The sequence below is a fragment of the Vanellus vanellus genome (genome assembly GCF_965231255.1).
Source record: "Vanellus vanellus genome assembly, contig: HAP1_SCAFFOLD_132, whole genome shotgun sequence".
NCBI classification, from domain to species: Eukaryota; Metazoa; Chordata; class Aves; order Charadriiformes; family Charadriidae; genus Vanellus; species Vanellus vanellus.
The window spans coordinates 193,075-215,796 of record NW_028126959.1 but is presented as its reverse complement, the minus strand read 5'-3'; the positions used below and the strand labels follow the sequence as shown (position 1 = coordinate 215,796).

Below are 22,722 nucleotides of genomic sequence, written 5' to 3'. Positions count from 1 at the left end.
GTCCAGGTTGAACACCAGTCTCCAGAGCAGTGCTAACCCGACTCATCCAGTTATATTGGATGTGCCTCTTGTCCTACCGTGGTGATAGAACCTGAAAGATCAGCTTGTGCTGGTCCGTGATGCCGTTCCCCAGGGAGTGGGAGTTCAGTTTCCCCTGCTTGTATGAATTTTGGCTGCTTTTATTCTTGGAGTTGCAGTCTAATTGAGCTCCCCCCACCTTTTCCTGCCTGTTGAGGATGGACTCGGAAAGGGCGGGCAAATGCAGAGTTTACAAAGTCTGCGGAGTTGATGCTGGGTACAAGGGAAACCGGGTGGTTTTCTTATTTTGCTCGCCCAGATTCAAGCAAGAAGGAGATGCTATTGCAGATCAGAGTATTTTATACCACCATCCGTAGTGGTTTCTTTGCATTCCCCGCTGGGATTGGCTTAAACCTGGGTATTGCGAGGGCCGCGGCAGCACGTGGGAAAGGGGTTTGCCAGAGTTGTGTTCCATTTTCAGCTGCTTGAGCGTGTTTGCTGAGTTTACGGGTTTTATCCCAACGTCCTTGGTGAAAAGAAATGGCAGCAAGCCTGGGCTGTGAAGTTCAAAGTTAGGATGCTGAAACCAACCAAGCAAGGCAAAAGCGCTATCGCTCACTGAGGCAGGAAACCGTCGGAGGCAGTTGCTCTGTCACCTGAGCTGAATTTACAGGCCGTGTTTCAGTGGAAAGCTGCCCCCAGGTCAGCGTGCTCCATGCGCTGTTTCACAAGTCCTTCCCCATTTAATTGTTCCTTTCAGGCCATGGAGAGAGAGGTCAGTGCCGCATTTGGCAAAGGTGAGCCAGATGAGATCATGAGCAGTGCCTTCAAACTAAAGGTCACTCGCGAAGACATCCACACGCTCAGGAACCTTTGCTGGCTAAACGATGAGGTAAAACCAGCTGCAGCACAGGGCTAGTCTCACTCAGCCTTTATTGAAAAATACCCCTCCGCCCTGTACAGAAGTCGCGTCAACGTTCTTTGACGACCTCCGCTGCAGAGCCTAGAAATCTCTGTACACTTCTTATTTGAGGTGTTGAAGGGTCGAGCGTTTCGGGAAGTTCCGTTACTTCTTGTATGACGCAGCTTCCAGGGGTTCGTCCGGGTTATTGGCGTGGGGGGCAGGTGTTTTGATCAAACTGCCGATGTAGCCCCGTGTGAAATCCTGGGAACAAAAGCCTCCAGCTGAGGCTGGAGTTCTCTGCGCTGCGTGCTTAAGGGTGGCCAGAACAGAGGTGGTGCTGTATTTTTCATTGGGGAAGGCAGCGTCTTATTTTGACACCTCACGTTTCCTCTTTATGGTACAGGTCGTTAATTTCTACATGGGTCTGCTGATGGAAAGAGGCAAGAAGGAAGGATATCCAGCGGTCCACGCTTTCAGTACTTTCTTTTATGCCAAACTAAGATCTGGTGGCTACGATGCAGTAAGAAGATGGACCAGAAGTGTTGATGTCTTCAAGCAGGACATCATCTTCGTGCCTGTAAACTTGAAAGCGCACTGGACACTAGCCGTGAGTCCCACGGGCTTTTTCTTTAGAATTGGACGGGGAGCAAAATCTGGCAAGAGAAGTCATTTGGGTGTTGGGGGGTGTGCGGCAGAAGGTTGTGCTTTGTCTAATGGTCACCTTTTAATAACAGGTCATAGATCTCAGGAGGAAGACCATCATGTACTTGGACTCTCTGGGCCAGAAAGGGGACAAGATTTGTCAGACTTTGCTGTAAGTAACCACTCCGTCACGGCTTTTATGGTGTGAATGAGGAGAGGGATTTTAGATTGAGTCCCTGTAAGGCGACTGCAAGTTTTCACATGGCTTGTAGATAACCAACCCGGAATCTTGGCGTTGCTTGCTGCGAGTTGTCTGGCATCGGCTGCTTATCTGGTGTCACAGCGTCCCCTCCGCCCAGGGTCTGGGGTGCCTGGATTCTGCCACCTTCCCGTGATAGGCACAGCCAAATCCACCATAGCCCCGTGGCACACGTCTACCGGCTTTGTTAGTTGGATCCCAGTATGTGGGATGAAGGCACACGGTGGAATTATGGCATTACAGTTCCTTGCTTGGTTTGTCTCTTTGTCTTCTGATAACATGTGATTTGGGGCTTTTTGACCTCTCTGAAGCAATGGAGTCGTTGGCCTTGTTCTTGACCATTAGCTCACAGCCTCTCCCTGTGTTTGTAAGTTTCAGATTGGGATTTTTCCTCAAAATCAGCCTTAAATCAGCTGCGGTGAGGATCCTCTGACATTTTACTGTCCTGCCGTTTGTCTTCCTGTGATCCTTCAGCCACTTTATTTTGTTGTTGGCCTAAATTACAGAGATGAAAAGGGATTTTTTTTTCCCTTTTGTTTTAACCAGCCAATACCTGCAAAAAGAAAGCCGGGAAAAAAGAAACCTGGAGCTGAATGTTTTGGAGTGGACTCTTCACAGCATGGAGCCACGTGTACGTGAGCACCACTTGGGTTTGAAATGGGAACTGTCAGTGCTTCTTTGGGGCCCAGATCCTGGCACGTGACAAAGCAAAGTGTCCCTAAAGACTGGATTTAAGAAAGGTCACTTGAGAAAGACGCCATGCGAACCTCGAGAGGCCTCGCAGGGAGGAGAGCTGCTGCCCCTTCTGGGCCTGCCAAGAATTTGGATTGTAGTGTCCGAGTCCGGGAGGCAGAGGGGAGGGATGGTGTGCAGTGAACTGGGTCTGTTCCTCATGGGCGGGAGTGGGTATTCGGGATTAGGCAAGTAGGGTCAGGAGTGTGCGGTGAGCGCAGTGTCGGTGTGGGTAATGTGCGCTACTTCCAAGTTGCTTTTCTTTTGAGATAGAGGGAAATCCTCCATCTTCTTTGCATTCCTTAGGAGATCCCTCAGCAGCTGAACGGAAGCGACTGCGGCGTCTTTATGTGCAAATACGCAGAGTACATCGCCAGAGAGAAACCGTTCAACTTTAGCCAGGTGAGTGAAGGTCATAAACCCCTCCAAGCCCCTCTCGCCCAGGGACAGGAGCCAGGGAGGTTAGGCAGCAGCTCTTCATTGTGTCCGGGGCAGGGGCTGAGGTTTCGTACCCCGTTTCGGTGCGTAGTTGCTGGGGTCAGAACTTCCAAGTGGCCTGGGCAGGGCAGAGCTGTGGTTCTCCATCCCCGCCTTTGGGAGCTGCTGCCGGTGAGATTCCTCTTGGGCAAGGTACTGCCGCCAGCGGGTTTGGCATATCTGGGCTCGTATCTTTTGGAGAAATGGCTTCTACCCTTTGACCAATCAAGACAGCGCTTATTTTTATTGATTTCATTTTACACCGGTCTTTTATTAGCGTGCTTGTAAGCTGTCGCGCAGTCAAGTCAATCTGGTTTTGTCGGGTTGTCGTGTCACCCTCTTAGGAGCCGCGTGGGGTGTTGTACCCAAACGGTTGACAGTTCTTAAAGGGAACTTCATATTAAGGACTCCGCTGGGCGTTTATGCCTGTTTGCCGCCTCTTTCTACCGTGATGTCATTATTTAATGGATTTCTCTTCTCTTTTCAGACTCACATGCCATACTTCCGGAAGAAGATGGTGTGGGAGATAATCCACCAACAGCTGCTGTGACACATGGACTATTAGAGTTCTTATTTTAATTACGTTTCTTAGACCTTAGTTACATTTCTTAGACCTTTAGTTACTTTTCTTAGACCTTTAGTTAGTTTTCTTAGACCTTTAGTTACATTTCTTAGATGAATTTTCCTCTTTAGGTTATGAAGTAGAAGTTAAGATGGTTTGTTCCCCCCACCTCCCTTATTTTGGAGACAGTAACTCTGGGGTTTTCGTACACAAGTTTTCCTCTTCAAGTTATGAAGTAGTGGTTAAGACAGTTTATTTCCCCACCACCACCCCCCACCCCACCCCCCCCTTATTTTGGAGACAGTAACTCTCTTTGAAATTAGCTAACGCACCTTAAGCAAAAGCCAGAAAGGTGGGTGTGACCTCGTTAAGGGCAGAGTGAAGAAGGAACATCGTCAACTTCCATGGCTGAGCCGCACGCTCGCGCCTCGCAGCGCACGCGACCACATTACAGACAAATGGGAAACATCTGTGGTGGTGGTTACAGTCGTGTTTGCCCACCTTACCTTCCCAAGGACAACGTGCTGAACTACCGTCTCCTCAAAGAGAGTTTTCCTCTGTTTCTGGAATATCTACCGTCTACTTGATTCCTAAAACTGGATTTGTCACGACCACGGAAAGAAAGCGTTTACCATCTCTTGATTTCTCACCAAAGCCCCTGTCCTTTGGGCTGGTTTGGGGTTGTTTGTTTTTTGCTGCCTCCAGGGAGTGATCTAATGTGAAAAGAGAAGTATTTATTTCTTTATATAATATAAATATTTATTTTAATAAAAAGAGCCTTAATGGAAGGAAACTCTCCCTGTGTCCTGGTTTGAGGTAAAAGAGAACCAATTTTGTTCAGTAACTTGGCTTCTTAGCTGGGCCTCTTCTACCAACTGAAATTAACTGCCTATTGTGCCGTCAGCGTTCACTCTCTCAGAGCGATAAGAGCAATGGTTACAGCTGATGCCCAGGCATGGGATGCAGAGAGGCTCTTGCTTATACTTATTGCTATAACCCCCGCGGCCAACCAGCTTTGTGATTTGCCCCGTTGGAGGGTCGGAAGCGGAAAAGCATAGTGGGGTCCCACCTGCGGGGAGGAGCGACAGGACAGGTGACCCAAAACTGACCAACAGGGTATTCCATCCCATCTGCCTCATGCTCAGTAGAAAAGGGACCAAAGGGATCAAAGGGTTCTTCTACCTGGGGAATGTTTACTTCGCCCTTTGATAATTATGCTGATGTGACCCCATCAGAGCTGGGGCATGGCAACCTTCTGGGCTCTGAGGATAAGGACTGGTACCTTGTTAAGATCGTGATTTTGTTGTTGATGCTCCTGAATGTGGTGCAGGGGTGGTTTCTTGTGAAACATCTGTGCAGGGGGAGCTGGAGGGGACCGTGCGCTGCCGCCACTCAGACCCGCGCAGCCGCTCGGCGATCTGCAGCGGCGCGAACCGCGGCCCCGCCCGGCCCGGCCGCAGCTGTCCCCCCCCGGAGCAACGGCACCACCGGCAGCCGCCTCCCCCACGGCACCGGCGCCACCGGCAGCCCCCCCCCCCACCGCCACGGCACAGGCGCCTCCGCCGCCCGTCCCGGCACAAGCCGCGCCCCCCCCTGCAGCGGCACAAGCCACGCCGCCGCCTCTCCCGGCACAACCTACTGCAGCCACTACAACCAGTACCAAAACTACTCCAACTCCATCAAAATCGGTACAAGCCGCCCCGGGAACCAGGAGCAGGAAGAGGAGGTCAACTCCTTCCCCTGCCCCTTACCACAAAGACCACCTCAAGTCACATAGCTTGGGGGAGAGTTCTGAACAAGATCCAGGGGAGGGTCCTTCAAGACCACAGAAGGGAAAGAGACCTTTGAAAACAGACAAAGGCCAGAGTCCTTCTAGAGCAGATGCTGGAGAGGCCCCTTCTGGGGCAGCCTCACCACAGGAGGACTCAGATGTAGAGGGAGTTGTTCAATCCTTCTCCGTGAAAGATCTGAGAAGTATCAGGAAGGACTTTAGTCGTCATGAAGGCGAAACACTTGTCTCCTGGTTGCTCCGATGCTGGGATAGCGGGGCAGATACCGTAGATTGAGATGGCAGAGAAGCTAGGCAATTGGGAAACCTGGCCAAGGATGGAGGGATTGATAAAGAAATTGGGAGAAAGACAAGCACTCTCAGTCTCTGGAGGCGACTGGTGTCAGCCATAAAGCGCAGGTATCCCTTCAAGGACGATATCGAATGCCGTCCAAGTAAATGGACCAACATGGGAAAAGGTATGAAGTACCTGAGAGAACTGCCTGTGCGAGAGGTGATTTATAGTGATGGGCAAGCGACAGTAGACCCTGATGAAATGCCATGCAAACGATCTCTGCTCAAAAAGTTTGTACAAAGTGCACCATCAACATATTCCCACACATTGTCAACAATGGTCTGGGGAGGATCCGATACTGACACACCAACTGTAAATGAAGGGGTTAAGAAGGTACGACAGTATGAAGACAGTCTCTCTGGTCCCTTCTCTGTGGCAGCCATAGAAAAGCTGACTGTGACCACCGAGAAAATGACTGAGAAACTGACTGAGAAAATAGAGCAAATGACCCAGAGATTAGTTGAGCAAACCGATAAACTGTTTGATAAACTAACCAAGGTGGAGGAAAAACTCCATGCTTTCCCTGTACAGACTCATGTTGCAGCTGCTAAGAGGAAACGCCCTCCTACTCAAGAGAAAAACCACCCTCCGACTCAAGACAAATCAAAGCCGATGCGAGATATCCTGTGGGTTTGCCTCTGTGAATATGCAGAAGACATGAAGAAGAGGGATGGAGAACCTACCTCAGCCCTACAGGCACGGGTGCTTGAGTTGCAAAATGAAGCCGATAGAAGAAAGGATTCTTACAGGAAGAAGGTTGCTCCAACCTACGGTAGGCGATCCTACGGACCAGGTAGGAACAAATCTGATAATCGTAGGTACTACGGTCAACAGTAGAGGTGCCCTGCCTCCAGCCAGGAGGAGGAGAGGGACAACCGACTGTATTGGACTGTGTGGATTCGATGGCCTGGCACATGAGAGCCACAAAAGTATAAAGCCCTGGTGGACACTGGTGCACAGTGGTGTTGGGTTGTTTTTTGCTGTCTCCAGGGAGTTATCTAATGTGAAAAGAGAAGTATTTATTTCTTTATAGAATTTAAATATTTATTTTCATAAAAAGAGCCTTAATGGAACGAACCTCTACCTGGTAATGAGAGAGGGTGATTTATTCTTTTTTTTTTATTTAACTGAAAAAAAGTTGGATGTAGCGATGTGGATTTTCGCTCCCTCACAATCCCCCAGGAAGAGGATTGGAGCCAGGAGGAGCATCGGAGCACAGAAGCGGCGAAGCGATGGTCACACAGTGCTGCAGGGGCAATCGGGGTGTCGTTCAGCGATGAGATGAGCAAGCAGCATCCCGAAAATCCGCCCCTGGAGAGGGGTCAGCGGTGTACGGACGCTCTCTGTGTTCTGTAAACCCCCTGTGGGGAGCCCCTGCTGCCCCCTTGGCAGCGCCCGGGTGGCTGTGACTGCTGAAAGCTGGTTTGGTGTGTTGAGGTGTTAGGTGGGGTGGCAGTAGCCCCTGCCTGCCCCGGGAGGGGGGACACCACCTCTCCGGTGGCACTGGATGGGTGGGAGGGAGGGAGGGAGCACAGCTCTGGGAGCCATGGAGAAAGGCATGGGGGTGTCCCTCATCGTGGCAGCCCCCAGCAGCCCTACCCCGCCACCCGGCCACCCCAAGGACACCCAAGCCCCATCTTGGTCCTCTCCCTCTTGGGTGATGCCCTTCCACCCGCCCTGGAGGTGCGCTCCTCTCCTGCAGGGGGGGACGCCCAGCACTCGCCTGGCTAGAGAAGCACCGGGGGGGGTGCTTAGGGGGCATCTGAGCTTCCCAGTTACACGGGCATAATTAGGGCGCCCTTAAGAACCATTAATAACCACTTTGGCTCTGCTAACCAACTGCGGCGAGGCCCCCACCCCGCTTTAGCGCAGGCTTTGTGATGCCAACACCTCCCTGAGCCACTGGGTAAAGCGACGCCTGGCAAAAAAACACCATCACCCAAAGAAAACCCCACACCACATCCCCCACTCCCCGCCCACCCCTTCTCCCCCCATCACAGCCATGGGACAAACTCCCACCACCACCACACCCCAATCTCAGCTCGGCTGTGACGCCCCCAAGACACTGGAAAGAAAGCAACCGAGAGCAAGCTCAGGCTCCTGTGAGCTGCAGAGATTTCTCTTTGGTTTTTGATGTTGTCGTTGGGTGGGTTTTGCTTGGTTGTTTTTCACACAACACTTTGCAGTAGAGGACAAAAACGTGGTGTCGCAGCCCCCGGGGTCAGCGCCGGCACTGCCACCTCCCCCCCCCAGCTCCTGTCCCTCCTCTTGCCCCGCAGCTGTTCCCACTTTCCTTGCTTGGTTTGGTTGTTTTTTTTTCCTTTCTACCTTTCTTTTTTAATATGTTTTCGCTTCCCCCTTTTTTCTCTTTTACCCCTTTTTTCTTTTGACCTTTTTTGCTTTTTCCCCCTTTTTTTCTTTTTCTCTTTTTTCTTTTCCCACTTTTTTTTTCCTCCTTTCCCTTTTTTTTTTTCCCCCCTTTTCTCTTTTTAAACATTTCTCAAGCTTTCTCCTGAAGGAACGGCCCCTGGCTCTCCGCTAGCAGAAGGAGCCTACGGAAGAGCTCTGGCACTGACATGGGCAGGAACACCCACAAGTGAGAACTGGATAGACAAAAGGCTCCTCAATGATGACACTGGGGCAGCCCGACCTTAGAAGCAGCAGAGGAGCAGAGCCACCCAGAGCCATCCAGAGAACAGGAAGGGCTATTCAGGGCCTTATTGTCTGCGCGAAGTAACCATCTGCTGAGAACCGGTCTGGCGGCTCAGAGCTCAGCCACAGCAGCACTCTTGAGCCAAAGGGGAAAAGTACACCGGCAGGAAGACTGGGAGCCTTCCTCCACAACAACCCACAGATCATGACCAGAGTGGTGCCTATTCCCAGCCTACACTAATGAATACGTATGCCTTTGCATCAGAAAGGAACGCTTGCTTTACCAGCCCCTGGGCGAGTTGGGAGCCATCCCCCTTGCACCCAGCGCTGCAATAAACATGCTGCTTTGTAACTCGCCCCGAGTTGGGGAGTTTCTTTCCGCACGTCAGCACCCCTGGGATTGCTTTCCTTCTCCCGCCTCGCACTCGCTCGACATGGTTTTTTCCAACTCATTCTTTTTTATTAAAAAAATTAATAAAAAAATGCTCCAACTCTCAGTTTTACAAGGCACACAAAATCTCTAAAAGGGAAACACAAGCGTGAGGTGCTGAGGTACCAAAACCTGCCCCTGTTAGTCCAACTAAAGGGACAGCGTCGGGAGGCGACGGAGGAGGAAGGGGGAGGCTGTGGGATGGAGAGAGCCCTCCCCGTACCCCTCAGCTGCGCATCCTCGCAGCGCCGCGGGAATGGGGGGCTGTGTGTCTGGGCGGGTCTTTGGTTTGCTCCCCTGACCTGCTGGGGGTGGTGGAGGAGGTTGGAGGGGGTTGTCCGGCAGTGGGGTTACATTCATCAGGCGGTGCTGGGCGGCACGACAGGAGCATCACTTGCTGTGCTGCGAGGCCGGGGCTCCCGGAGCGTGTTTCTGCTCCTGCTGCTTCACCTGCTGGACCATTTCCCTCATCTTGCGCTGTGCAATCTTGGGGAGGAGAAGGGAAAAGCAAGAGTTGGGGGTCAGGGCACTGTTTCTCCCACCACCACCCACCCCTGAGCCCCCACCGAGCATCTCGCCGCTCCCAACTTTTCACCCCGGACAAGCCCTAATTAATTTCAGGTTTCTGGGTTTTTTTAACTTGTGCTTCCTCCATCGCTCCTTGAGAGAGGCTCAATTTTTGGGGGGGGGCCGCCATCCCGCTCGAGTGGACAGGAGACAAGGTTATGGAAGATGAACCCAGGTGGGATGCGGGTGGCTTTGCCCGCACCGAGGAGTCCATTCACAATGTCCTCACGTCCAGCAGCATCAAAATCATGGTACCCAGCAAAGAGCTCCCCTGGCGCTGAGGGAGGCCAAGCCAGGCTGGCAGCACAGTGCTGACCACAGGGACGCTCTCAACTTGGCCCTTACTGTCCCCCACACCCACAGCCCCCACCCAGCGCACCTTGAACTGAGCCTCGGGCGGCCCTGTGATGATGACCATGCGCTCGCTGCCCTCGGGACCTTCTGCCGGTGCAATCTGGGGAAGTATGGGGGAGAAGGAGCGTGAGTGCAGCCACCGCTTCAGCAAGACCTTCCCTCGGTGGCATGTCCCCCCACAACGCAGGGCAATCCCCCCATGCAGGAGCATCCCCTCCCACCCGAGCCGGGCTCATAACCAGGGTGCTGCAGGCCTGGCCTTCTACTAAACACAGGCGGGAGAGGTGGGCCCATGCCAACGGGTACAGGAGAGCTGGGGAGAGACTTTTTACAAGGGCATGGGGTGACAGGACGAGGCGGAGTGCCTTCAAAGTGGAAGAGGGGACATTTAGAGGAGATAACAGGAAGAAATTTTTCACTGTGAGGGTGGTGAATCACTGGCCCAGCTTGCCCAGAGAAGCTGTGGCTGCCCTAGCCCTGGAGGTGTTCAAGGCCAGGTTGGACGGGGCTTGGAGCAACCTGGGCTGGGGGGAGGTGTCCCTGAACAGGGCAGGGGGGTGGGACTCCATGATCTTCAAGGTCCCTTCCAACCTCAACCGTTCTGTGATAAGCTGGGGAGCAAAACTGCTCCCCGCACACTCCCATTCCCTGACCTCGGCAGTGCAGAGGGGAAACTGAGGCACGAAGCGCAGGACCAGCCCCGCAGCGCCTTCCTCACCTTGATGGAGGCACCCGCAAACCGCACCAGCTGCTTGATGTGCTGCCCCTTCTTCCCGATGATGGCCCCCACCGCCTGCGTCCCGATGAACACGTTCACAACCTCTTGCTCCGGAAGCTGCGGGGGCATGGAAGAGTGAGAGGGTCAGGGCACCAGCTGGACAGGGGACAAAGGAGGTGGCTGTCCCCATCCCACCATCCCATGGTAGTGGTTGCCCACTCTCCCAAGGTGCCCCAGCAAAGATCTCCTGGAGAGGGGGGCCAGGCACCTAAAGGGTGCTGATGTGGGAAGGCGCTGGCTGGGGGAGCTCCGCCGAGAGCTGGCTGAGAGCTCCGCCGAGGAGCTCTATGGTGGGAGAGAAAATGAGGGCCAGTGATGGCCCCAGCATGCCAGACCCTTCCCGGCCACCCCCAGACCCACGCACAGCAGCAAGACACCACCATGGGGCTGGGAGGCAGACGGGGGCTCCCAGTTACCCCCACTCCCCCCACGCTGCCACCTTGCCGCCCGTGTCCCACATCTGCAGGGGAAAACCACGACACAACTCTCTCCTGCTCTGCATTCCAGCAAGTGCAACCGGATGCTACCTGCAAACCACCACTGCTCAGCTGGAGGACGAGCAGACCCGGCTCCCCTGCCCAGCCTGGACGCCGCTCTCGCTCCCAGCCCTGGAAAAAAAGCCTCTCCAGGACGGGGCTGCAGCAACAGCCGCACATTTCCACCCCACAGGAAACAGCTCGTTAACGAGGGGCGAGCACCGCATTTCAAAGCCCCCTTAGGAGCAAGGCAGCGCCCCAAGAGCCAGCCCAACCCCCCGCACACAGCTCAGCGCTCACCACACGCTCGCCGGCCCCCGCAGCAGCGGCTCGAGCGGGGCTGCCCGCGGCCGGCGGTCGGGCGCCGCTCCGTCACAGCCGCTCACCATGGTGGAACGCCGAACGCAGTCCGCGTCCTTCCAGTCGCACCGCAGCCATGGCGCAGCCGGGTGCAGCGAGCGCAGCTCCCCGCCAGAGGGGCGCAAAGCGCCATGCGAGCGCGGAGGAAAGGGCTCGGTAAGCCCGGGATTGGCATTCCCTCACCCACCGCGGGCAGAGGAGGCAGGAGGGGGCGCGCGAGAGCCCGCGCCGCCGGCCGCTGTCGCTCGCCTCAGGCCTGCGGGACGCCGAAAGGCTTCTCCGCTCTCCGAGGGGCCCCTCCGCTCTCTGGGAGGCTTCTGGGGGGCCCCTCCGTCTCTGGAGGGCTTCTGGGGGGCCCCTCCGGCCTCCGTGGGGGCCTCTCCCCGAAGGCCTCTTCCCCTCCTCCGGGCACTCCCCGGCCTCCCGGCGCCCAGCTGCCAGCCGGGGCCCGGCTCGGGGCTTCCGGAGAAGGGCAAGCGCCTCCCCCAGACAGAGCAGGGCCGGGCGGGACGGCGCCGGCCCGGCCCCACCGCAGGGCAGGGGCAGAAGCGGGCCGGGCGGCCGCTAACGGCTCCCTCAGGCAGAGCACAGACGGCGGCGCGCCTGCGCGCGCGCACCCACCGCCCCGCCCCTCTCTCCCCCCTCAGCCTCCCCTCCACTAATGGCTGCGGGGGGCCCTCGGCGCCCTCCTCGCCGCCCCCGGCCCCGCCGCCGCGCAAGAGGCCGCCCCCCAGGGCAGCGAGCCGCCCCGCCGCCTCAGGGCCGCCCCCGGGCATCGCCCCGGCGCCCACTCCCCCCCCATCTCCCCGGCCAGAAGCAATGCTATCAGCAGGGGTCGGGGGCATAACAGTTCAAGAGAAATTCCTTTGTGTAAGAAAGACCAAAGAGTTCTTCAAAGGATCCGGCTGTCCTGACATTTGGGGGGGCAAAGAGAGGAAAAAACCCACCTCGGACCAACCTGTGTGCTCCATTCCCAAAGGACAAAGTGATTGAAGTGGGTGTATGCCCGAGTTGCTTTCCCACCTTTTATGTCCTGTCCTCCTTAGACTTTTCTTTGCAACTCAGTGTAGGGATTTCCGAAACGAACTTAATTTGTTGGCGATAGGAAGAAAGGTAAAATGTTGGGAAGCATTAACAGAATGAGCCAAAGAGGCCTAATGTGCTGCAGCGGGATCATTAGCTCTCTGCGAGCGGTCGTTGGCTGGGAGAGGTTGGGGGGTGTTGAGGAGGGCTGCAGTTAGGTGTATGTGCCTGAGATGATCCCGGGGGCGCTTGGAGGGGGAGACCTTTGGGATAGGAAAAGTAACTTGGGAAGTTTGGGCCCTGTGAAGGGAAGTCAGCCTGCTGGGAGCTTCCCTAGGGTTGCAAAACACTGTTGTGTGTGTTCTTTCCTCAGCGTTTGCATAGTTGTGGATGATGATGATGACGAGACTCCGCCGAAAAAGCAAAAATCAGGTATCGCGCATTACACAAGTACTGAATATGCCCGATTTTTCTGAGGTTTCGTGTCCCTTGGAAAAGTCTGGCTTTTGTGCTCTGGCATTGTTCCTGAAACGGTGGCTTTTCAAGCTGTTGGCTTCTTGCCTTGTGGCTCTCTATGCCTATAGCCAATGGCTTGAGGGTGTCCGGTAGGGCTTAGCCCTATAGATGACGGACGTTCTCTGCGGTGACTGTGGCAGGGCCCAATACTTTTACTGCCAGCAGGAGATAGCCCAGGTCTCTGGCGCTGAGCCCGCGCCTGTCAGCAGAAAGAGTATCTTAAATCCAAGCTGTGTGCTCCCTCCTGTCTGTATTCGCAATGTACCTCTGTTGGTTTTCTAGCCTGTTCTTATACGGCCTGTCTTTGTTTTTTAGATTATTCCATCTCTGAGCAGAAAGAGAAAGTTGAAGTTTCTGCAGTGCTGCAGTTGCCGACCAAGGCAACCAAACGCCCGGCGGCTTCCGTCAGCGAAGATGCTGCCGGCACAGAGTCTGCGGAAGAGGTTAGCGAGGGCTTTGAAGTGTTAGGGTCTGTGCAAGGTGCGAGAGCAAGCAGCTCTCCCTACTGCATCTTGAGGTTGAGCCTGCTCTGAGCCTGTACAGCAGTAGGTGGTTCTTTTGCATTTCTAGCAGGCAGCTCTAATGTGGGCTGGGTTTGCCTTACTCAAGCCTGCGTCCTCTGCTCCGGCACTGGCAGCTGCGGGAGGAGCAAACTGTTTGTTGTCTTCCAGATACTTGAGAATGGTTCAAGTTTATAGTTTTAGTGTGTTTGCAAACTGTTATTCTCTTTCTCAAGCTTGTGGTTAAGGAATCAATATACACTACCTGACAAGAAAAACTGCATACTTGCTCTGGATAAACCACTTTCTGCTCATTATCCACCAGTCCAGGAGAGCGTTCCTGTAGGACTTTGGCTCTGTAAAAATGAGCCACCTTGACTGCCTAGTTTGGTTCAAAGGTGTAGTGCAGTTTTTCTTATTGCCCCATGGGATTAGAGGGCTAAGAGACTGTCGGGCTCTAGTTCTTCGTTCCTGAGAGAGTCGTTAACTCTTATTTGTACAAAATATATTTCTCAAGGGCCGAACTATCACCCTTTGGAATGTTTAGAAGCCGACTGAGTGATAACTCAGTGACAAGACTGTATTCTTTTAATTGCTGCACATATGAGAGCCTGTATTCAAAATTTAAAGCGTACCTGTCAAAGGTCCTGCCAAGATTTGCCGCCTTCTGCAATCTGAACCAGCAAGTCATGGTCCCCAAGTCATAGTAGAGCTGACTAAGCCTCAGGAAGTGTGTTTGCTGGGATTCACATTCAGGTTACACTCACGCTGGTGCTTTTTTGTTGTTTTCTTTTAAGCCTGGGTCCACTTCTTTAGAGCCTTCCACTAAAAGACCACGATTTTCGTCACTCGAGGTAGCCGTGCTGCAAATTGGTAAGGCTGACATCAAGTTATACGACTTGTTTCATTTTCACCCTACCTTGTGTACTGTCCAAGTCTACCCCTAGGGTTCTGTAGGGATTATGGCAGGCACGGGACGAGGCAGCATCTGGGAATACTTGAGCGTGACCTCTGTTTCTTACCCGCATCCTTGCATTGCTTCTGGAGTGGAGCCGGGCGTCGATCTGGTCGTCTCGGTACCAGAGCTGCCTTGGATGCAGTCCTTCCGTTCTGATAGGTCCACTGTTAGCTTGCCAGAAGCAAATTGTTTTCAATGGTCCTTTTAGGTAGTAGATCCTGAGGAGCCTTTTGTATTTCAGGTTTCGGCTGGCAATAACTTGTGCGCGCAACTTGCTGCAGTTGCCGGTGTGAAAACCTGAAAATGTCCTAAAGTGACATAACACAAATCATATGATGATGTGAGAGAGAAAATGACAATTTATCTTTGGTGAAGCTCGTTACTGTAAACTCATAAACCTCTTCAGTTTCCTTTTATACTTACCCATGCCTTACGCTCTTCTCTCGTAGGTCAAATGCCGTGTGGGACCCATGCTCGCTTGACGAAGGAACCACTCTCTCGTCCTGACAAGACAATTCCCCGTCTGAGGTAAAAATCCTTCCGTTTTCTTTGACTTCTTCCCCGAAAGGTTTACTGCCTATGGTAAGGGAGGTCGTCAGCTGCTTCCCCCCCGAAGAACCAATATTAAACTTTTTCTTTAAATCCAGCTACTTAATTGACACAGGAGATTAGCTAGAGATTAAAGGTCTGCGGTAAGAGGAAGCGTTGAACTTGAGAGGAGGCTGAGGACACAATCAACAGCGTATCTTGAAGGCAGTTGTTGTGATTTTCACTTTTACTTCTCTCTACTTCCCCATTAGCCAGTTGAAGACAGCAGGTCTTCATCTGAAAGTCATAAACATCTCGTGTCTGTCTCCATCGTCATCGGTGTACGTGCTTGACAAAGCAGGTGGTGGTGGAGGTGCACATTGGAATGTTCTCTTGATACCGTTTCTTTTGCCGTTGATGTTTTGAGCACAAGCCGGAAGGGCAAACAGAGCATCAAAGCTGCTCCAGACAGCTTCTTACCACTGAGGCCACCAGTTAAGGAGTGCGCTGCGCCAGAATCCGCCACTGCAGATGAAAATCCATACCATGAAAATGATACAGAAGAGAGTTTCTCATGTAATTTTGGGTGCGCTGAGTTTAAGCGCACTGCATTTGAGAGCAGGTCAAGACTCTGCTGTCGGCGTCTCATCTGCCAGTCGTTGCTTATTGTGGTTTGGCTCATATTTTGGAGCAGATCTGGAGCCTGAGAAAGAGATTCCTTTCAGAGGAAGCTAAACCAGAGAAGTTCCTGGGGAAGGTGTCTAATGCACTCCAACCGCTACTGAGCATATAGTCCCTGAGGTCAGAGCAGGGCAGGTCTGAAGTAAAATGTCCCAGCAGTGTGGATGTTGTGGACATTGCCATTCTCAGCGTCAGCATAACCTTTAACAAATAGATTGAGCAGAATTGGTCAGGGCTGGTTGAAATGAACGCTGTCTTGTCCCACAGAGTAAAGTGGCCTCCTCAGGTTAATGCAGATATTTGTCGGATGTGCAAAGAATATTTTGTTCTTCTTAAAGAAAAACCCCAAAAGCCAGCGTGAATTGGTACGCACTGATAACAAATGCCCCCCGTATAAAAATTGTGATTCTCCTCTGTTGTTTGTTTCCTGCCCCAAAGTGTTCAAGCCTCCTCCAAGGAACCAGTGGCGACTGTGAGTCACCGGGAAGAACCAAAATACGGAGGAGATGTCTATCCACGTGCAACACTCAGGACCAGTGAGTATCCCCATGATTCCAATCCGTTCCACTTTGTAGGTAGACGTCAAATCCGAATAGGGCATTTCTTACACACTCGCAGATGACGTTCCTAGTTCAAAGTGCTTGCCAGAATTCGAACTTCCTGACCATACCGTCATCCTTCAAAGTTTTTCCTTTTTTTTTATTTATCACTCAGAAATGGAGAGCTGTGTACATCTGATGGTGATTGAAAGTCGACTTCTTGTTTTCTTACTACTGCTTTTCTGTGCAGGTGTCGAATGTATAGATGTTTGCTGCCCGCAGCGGTCGCAGAGAGGTGATACGATCAGGTAGAGTCTCTTCTAATGATGCTTCTTGTTCCTTTTGGCTCTGCGCGTGTATCTCTTTCAGCCGCTGGTAGAGTCTCGAAGATGACCAACGGTCTTTGATCGTCTCAGTGCTGTGAAAGAGAAGTAGCTAGCTTGCGGCTCCGGAATTGCTTGCAAGCCAGTTGCATCTCCAACACAAGCGAGAGCCGTGCTGCGTGACAAAGAGGGTTGTGCTGGTGTGGTGTTTGCTGTGGGAAGAAAGCCAGTAAGGGTGCGAGTGGTGGCCGTCCCAAGTTGTCCTTGGATGTGCAGAATCCGTTTTTGTTTGTGAGTCGTTCTGCCGAGCCATCAATGAGCTGACATTTCACTTCTTTCACTTGGAAACCCGCATCCTAAGCAGAAGGATTAGAGAGCTTGTAAAGCCTGGTGGGACTTGAGGCAGTTTTGGGGACTTTGTAAGTCCCAAAGGATGCCTGGGGTTTGCCTAGGAGGGGGAAAAAGGCAGCGTGCAGTTGGGTTTGAGAGGCCAGCGGCCTCATTGGTATTGGCTGTCTGAGCTGGCAGGACTGTGAGTTGCGACGGCTTTGCGGTCTTTATGGAAACAGGTTTTTGGGGGCAGTAGGTGCAGCTACAGGGAGAGATTTTGTACGGCGGTAAGATGCACGCATCTTTCTGCAGTGACCTGCCCTTACATGAGAGAGGAGAAAGCGTAGATGGGAGCAGAGGGAGGTTCAGTTGCAGCAGTCCTGTTTTGTAGCTAATTCTGTCCCTATTGTTCTCCCCGCTTTAAAAACTAGTGCTGTATTTAGCCTTGCAAAAGCCTTTCTTGTCCAGAGGGTGAATTCTTGAGAATTCCATGGGACAGGACGGATATAGAGCTCGCTTCTCTCTCTCCCTCTCCTGGCAGGTACTGCACACCAGAAGAAAACTCTGCGGAAGAGGAAGGAGCAGTGAAAGAAACCATCGCAGGGGTAAGCTTGTGTTATTCCCAAGGAAAATAGAGCTCTTTGTGATGAGAAACTTCAGCACTCTTCACATGACTTCCTCAACAATATCTGTATTTGCCCAGGTTGTTTTTCCCCGGGAAAGCGGGAGCGTTATTTGATGAGTAGCGCTATCGCCAAGTGTTTTCCGCTGCCGTTAATTTTGTTTCTGGACTATTAGGAGCACGCTACACTATACGGTTTTGATTCTTCCCCTTTCACGTGTTGGGTATAGCCTCAAAATCTTTAGCGCACAGACTTGGTTGACCTGCAAAGCTGGACTGGGGTGTCTTTAGTCTTATCTTGTTTGCTGGGATAGGAAGTACGTCTCTTTGACTTTCACCTCTGGTGAGGGTTGAGGTCAAAAATAAAATTTTAGTCATGGTAATCAGAAATAGTAGTCTCAATCTCAACTTGATACCTACACGTGGAGGCTTTGCTGGGGTTCTTAACGCTAGCCCAAGGCAAAGGAGCTTTCTGCCTCTCTTGCCTCCGAGTGCAGCACTCCATGGGTGCACAGTTGGAATGCAGTCGTCAAGAAGAAGTAACTTTGGAGTTTGCTGGTTGCATGGGTGTACAAAAACCCTTCCAGTTTTCTATATAAGCAAGATTTTCTGTCCTGTCCCCAAGGAAACAAATCTGTGCTTGATTGCTAGCTTAACGTCCGTTTGTCTAACAGAGGCAGCGTGGCACAGAAATCTTAGAAGATGCCTTATTCCGAGGACACCCTACACCTGTTCCGTCCAAAAAGTCAGCCAGCCTCGATGTGGAGGAAAAGAAAGTGCCAAGATTGGGAAAAACAGCGGAACGCTTTCCTCCGCTCACAGAGGTACCGTAGGCGACAGTCTGTGAGACAAAAGAGAAGGTTGTGGCAGAGCTGCAAGGAAGTCCTCTTCTTCTCGGTGGTTCTTAAGGCGCTTTGAAATCTGAAGAACTTGCATTGAACCTGTTAGCGAGTGGCTGTGGTTGTGGCTTCACAGTGCGAGGGTCAGCACTAAAGCTGCTTTGAAGGATTTTGTGTGCTCCCCGCGCTCCTTCAGTTGTGCTGCCCTAAGGGTTTGTGGGCCTTCTGTTAGCGGGACGGCTGCCTCAGTTTCCCCCTTTGCCGTTCCCTTTGAAGTCCCCCACCTTCACGTTCTTTCAGGCTCCTGACTTAGCTGCCTCGGTACGGAGGATGCCCGCTGGGGCTGGCTTAAACCTGGGTATTGCGAGGGCCGCAGCAGCACCTGGGAAAGGGGGTTGCCAGAGTTGTGTTCCATTTTCAGCTGCTTGAGCGTGTTTGCTAAGTTGACGGGTTTTATCCCCACGTCCTTGGTGAAAAGAAACGGCAGCAAGCCTGGGCTGTGAAGTTCAAAGTTAGGATGCTGAAACCAACCAAGCAAGGCAAAAGCGCTATCGCTCACTGAGGCAGGAAACCGTCGGAGGCAGTTGCTCTGTCAGCTGAGCTGAATTTACAGGCCGTGTTTCAGTGGAAAGCTGCCCCCAGGTCAGCGTGCTCCATGCTCTGTTTCACAAGTCCTTCCCCATTTAATTGTTCCTTTCAGGCCATGGAGAGAGAGGTCAGTGCCGCATTTGGCAAAGGTGAGCCAGATGAGATCATGAGCAGTGCCTTCAAACTAAAGGTCACTCGCGAAGACATCCACACGCTCAGGAACCTTTGCTGGCTAAACGATGAGGTAAAACCAGCTGCAGCACAGGGCTAGTCTCACTCAGCCTTTATTGAAAAATACCCCTCCACCCTGTACAGAAGTCGCGTCAACGTTCTTTGACGACCTCCGCTGCAGAGCCTAGAAATCTCTGTACACTTCTTATTTGAGGTGTTGAAGGGTCGAGCGTTTCGGGAAGTTCCGTTACTTCTTGTATGACGCAGCTTCCAGGAGTTCGTCCGGGTTATTGGCGTGGGTGGCAGGTGTTTTGATCAAACTGCCGATGTAGCCCCGTGTGAAATCCTGGGAACAAAAGCCTCCAGCTGAGGCTGGAGTTCTCTGCGCTGCGTGCTTAAGGGTGGCCAGAACAGAGGTGGTGCTGTATTTTTCGTTGGGGAAGGCAGCGTCTTATTTTGACACCTCACGTTTCCTCTTTATGGTGCAGGTCGTTAATTTCTACATGAGTCTGGTGATGGAAAGAGGGAAGAAGGAAGGCTATCCAGCAGTCCACGCGTTTAGTACTTTCTTTTATCCGAAACTAACATCTGGGGGCTACGAGTCGGTCAGAAGGTGGACCAAGAGTGTCGATGTCTTTAAGCAGGACATCCTCTTCGTGCCTGTGAACTCGCGAGCACACTGGACACTAGCCGTGAGTCCCACGGGCTTTTCCTTTAGAATTGGACGGGGAGCAAAAACTGGCAAGAGAAGTCATGTAGGTGTTGGGGGGTGTGCGGCACAAGGTTGTGCTTTGCCTAACGGTCACCTTTTAATAACAGGTCATAGATCTGAGGAAGAACACGATCACGTACTTGGACTCGCTTGGGCAGAAAGGGGACAAGATTTGTCAGACTTTGCTGTAAGTAACCGCTCCGTCACTGCTTTTCTGGTGTGAATGAGGAGAGGGGTTTTAGATTTAGTCCCTGTAAGGCGACTGCCAGTTTTCACGTGGCTTGTAGATAACCAAGCAGGAATCTTGGAGTTGCTTGCTGCGACTTGTCTGGCATCGACTGCTTATCTGCTGTCACAGCGTCCCCTGCACCCAGGGTCTGGGGTGCCTGGATTCTGCCACCTTCCCGTGAGAGGCACAGCCAAATACGCCATAGCCCCGTGGCACACGTGTGCCGACTTTGTTAGTCGGAGCCCAGGATGTGGGATCAAGGCACCCGGTGGAATTACGGCATTACAGTTCCTTGCTTGGTTTGTCTCTTTGTGCTCTGATAACATGTGATTTGGGGCTTTTTGACCTCTCCGAAGCAATGGAGTCGTTGGCCTCGTTCTTGACCATTAGCTCACAGCCTCTCCCCGTGTTTGTAAGTTTCAGATTGGGATTTTTCCTCAAAATCAGCCTTAAATCAGCTGCGGTGAGGATCCTCTGACATTTTACCGTCCTGCCGTCCGTCTTCCTGTGATCCTTCAGCCGCTTTATTTTGTTGTTGGCCTAAATTACAGAGATGAAAAGGGATTTTTTTTTTTTCCTTTTGTTTTAACCAGCCAATACCTGCAAAAAGAAAGCTGGGAAAAAAGACAGCTGGAGCTGGATGTTTCAGAGTGGACTCTTCACAGCATGGAGCCACGTGTACGTGAGCACCCCTTGGGTTTGAAATGGGAACTGTCAGTGCTTCTTTGGGGCCCAGATCCTGGCCCGTGGCAAAGAAAGGGTTGAGCTGATGTTTCTCGAGGAGTTGATAGTAAAAAGCAGTCCCTAAAGACCGGATTTAAGAAAGGTCACTTAAGAAAGAGGCGGTGCGAACCTTGAGACACCTCGCAGGGGGGAGGGCTGCTGCGCCTTCTGGGCCTGCCAAAAATTTGGATCGTAGTGTCCGAGTCCGGGAGGCAGAGGGGAGGGATGGTGAGCAGTGAACTGGGTCTGTTCCTCGTGGGCGGGAGTGGGTATCGGGGATTAGGCAAGTAGGGTCAGGAGTGTGCGGTGAGCGCAGTGTCGGTGTGGGTAATGTGCGCTGCTTCCAAGTTGCTTTTCTTTTGAGACAGAGGGAAATCCTCCATCTTCTTTGCATTCCTTAGGAGATCCCTCAGCAGCTGAATGGAAGCGACTGCGGCGTCTTTATGTGTAAATACGCAGAGTACATCGCCAGAGAGAAACCGTTCAACTTTAGCCAGGTGAGTGAAGGTCATAAACCCCTCCAGCCCCTCTCGCCCAGGGACAGGAGCCAGGGAGGTTAGGCAGCAGCTCTTCATTGTGTCCGGGGCAGGGGCTGAGGTTTCGTACCCCGTTTCGGTGCGTAGTTGCTGGGATCAGAACTTCCAAGTGGCCTGGGCAGGGCAGAGCTGTGGTTCTCCATCCCCGCCTTTGGGAGCTGCTGCCGGTGAGATTCCTCTTGGGCAAGATACTGCCGCCAGCGGGTTTGGCATATCTGGGCTTGGTATCTTTTGGAGAAATGGCTTCTACCCTTTGACCAGTCAAGACACCGCTTCTTTTTCTTGATTTCGTTTTAGACGGGTCTTTTATTAGCGTGCTTGTAAGCTGTCGCGCGGTCAAGTCAATCTGGTTTTGTCGGGTTGTCGTGTCACCCTCTTAGGAACCGCGTGGGGTGTTGTACCCAAACGGTTGACAGTTCCTAAAGGGAACTTCCTATTAAGGACTCCGCTGGGCGTTTATGCGTGTTTGCCGCCTCTTTCTACCGTGACGTCATTATTTAATTTCTCTTTTCTTTCTCTTCTCTTTTCAGACTCACATGCCATACTTCCGGAAGAAGATGGTGTGGGAGATAATCCACCAACAGCTGCTGTGACACGTGGACTCTTAGAGCTCTTCTTTTGATTAAGTTTCTTCGACCTTAGTTACTTTTCTTAGGCCTTTAGTTAGTTTTCTTAGACCTTTAGTTACATTTCTTAGACGAATTTTCCTCTTTAGGTTATGAAGTAGAAGTTAAGATGGTTTATTCCCCCCACCTCCCTTATTTTGGAGACAGTAACTCTGGGGTTTTGGTACACAAGTTTTCCTTTTTAGCTTATGAAGTAGAAGTTAAGATGGTTTGTTCCCCCCACCTCCCTTATTTTGGAGACAGTAACTCTGGGGTTTTGGTACACAAGTTTTCCTCTTTAGCTTATGAAGGAGAAGTTAAGATGGTTTATTCCCCCCACCTCCCTTATTTTGGAGACAGTAACTCTGGGGTTTTGGTACACAAGTTTTCCTCTTCAAGTTATGAAGTAGTGGTTAAGACAGTTTATTTCCCCACCACCACCCCCCACCCCCCCTTATTTTGGAGACAGTAACTCTCTTTGAAATTAGCTAACGCACCTTAAGCAAAAGCCAGAAAGATGGGTGTGACCTCGTTAAGGGCAGAGTGAAGAAGGAACATCGTCAACTTCCATGGCTGAGCCGCACGCTCGCGCCTCGCAGCGCACGCGACCACGTTACAGACAAATGGGAAACATCTGTGGTGGTGGTTACAGTTGTGTTTGCCCAACTTACCTTCCCAAGAACAACGTGCTGAACTACCGTCTCCTCAAAGAGAGTTTTCCTCTGTTTCTGGAATATCTACCGTCTACTTGATTCCTAAAACTGGATTTGTCACGACCACAGAAAGAAAGCGTTTACCATCTCTTGATTTCTCACCAAAGCCCCTGTCCTTTGGGCTGGTTTGGGGTTGGCTTTTTTTGCTGCGTCCAGGGAGTGATCTAATGTGAAAAGAGAAGTATTTATTTCTTTATATAATATAAATATTTATTTTAATAAAAAGAGCCTTAATGGAAGGAAACTCTCCCT

General features: G+C 52.1%; 1 protein-coding gene across 1 annotated transcript in view; it reads left to right on the top strand.

Annotated features, from left to right (window-relative positions):
- The window catches only part of LOC309685598 (sodium-driven chloride bicarbonate exchanger-like), a gene marked incomplete at both ends in the record, with an annotated part of 56,579 nt that extends 34,834 nt beyond the window's left edge, over positions 1-21,745 (top strand). Inside the window, 7 exons of the mRNA XM_082501338.1 lie at positions 18,101-18,178; positions 18,894-19,025; positions 19,441-19,644; positions 19,772-19,851; positions 20,487-20,571; positions 21,018-21,113; positions 21,683-21,745. Coding sequence (XP_082357464.1) covers positions 18,101-18,178; positions 18,894-19,025; positions 19,441-19,644; positions 19,772-19,851; positions 20,487-20,571; positions 21,018-21,113; positions 21,683-21,745 — 738 coding nt within the window. The remainder of the gene's footprint in view (positions 1-18,100; positions 18,179-18,893; positions 19,026-19,440; positions 19,645-19,771; positions 19,852-20,486; positions 20,572-21,017; positions 21,114-21,682) is intronic.
- Between the last annotated feature and the right edge of the window lie 977 nt (positions 21,746-22,722).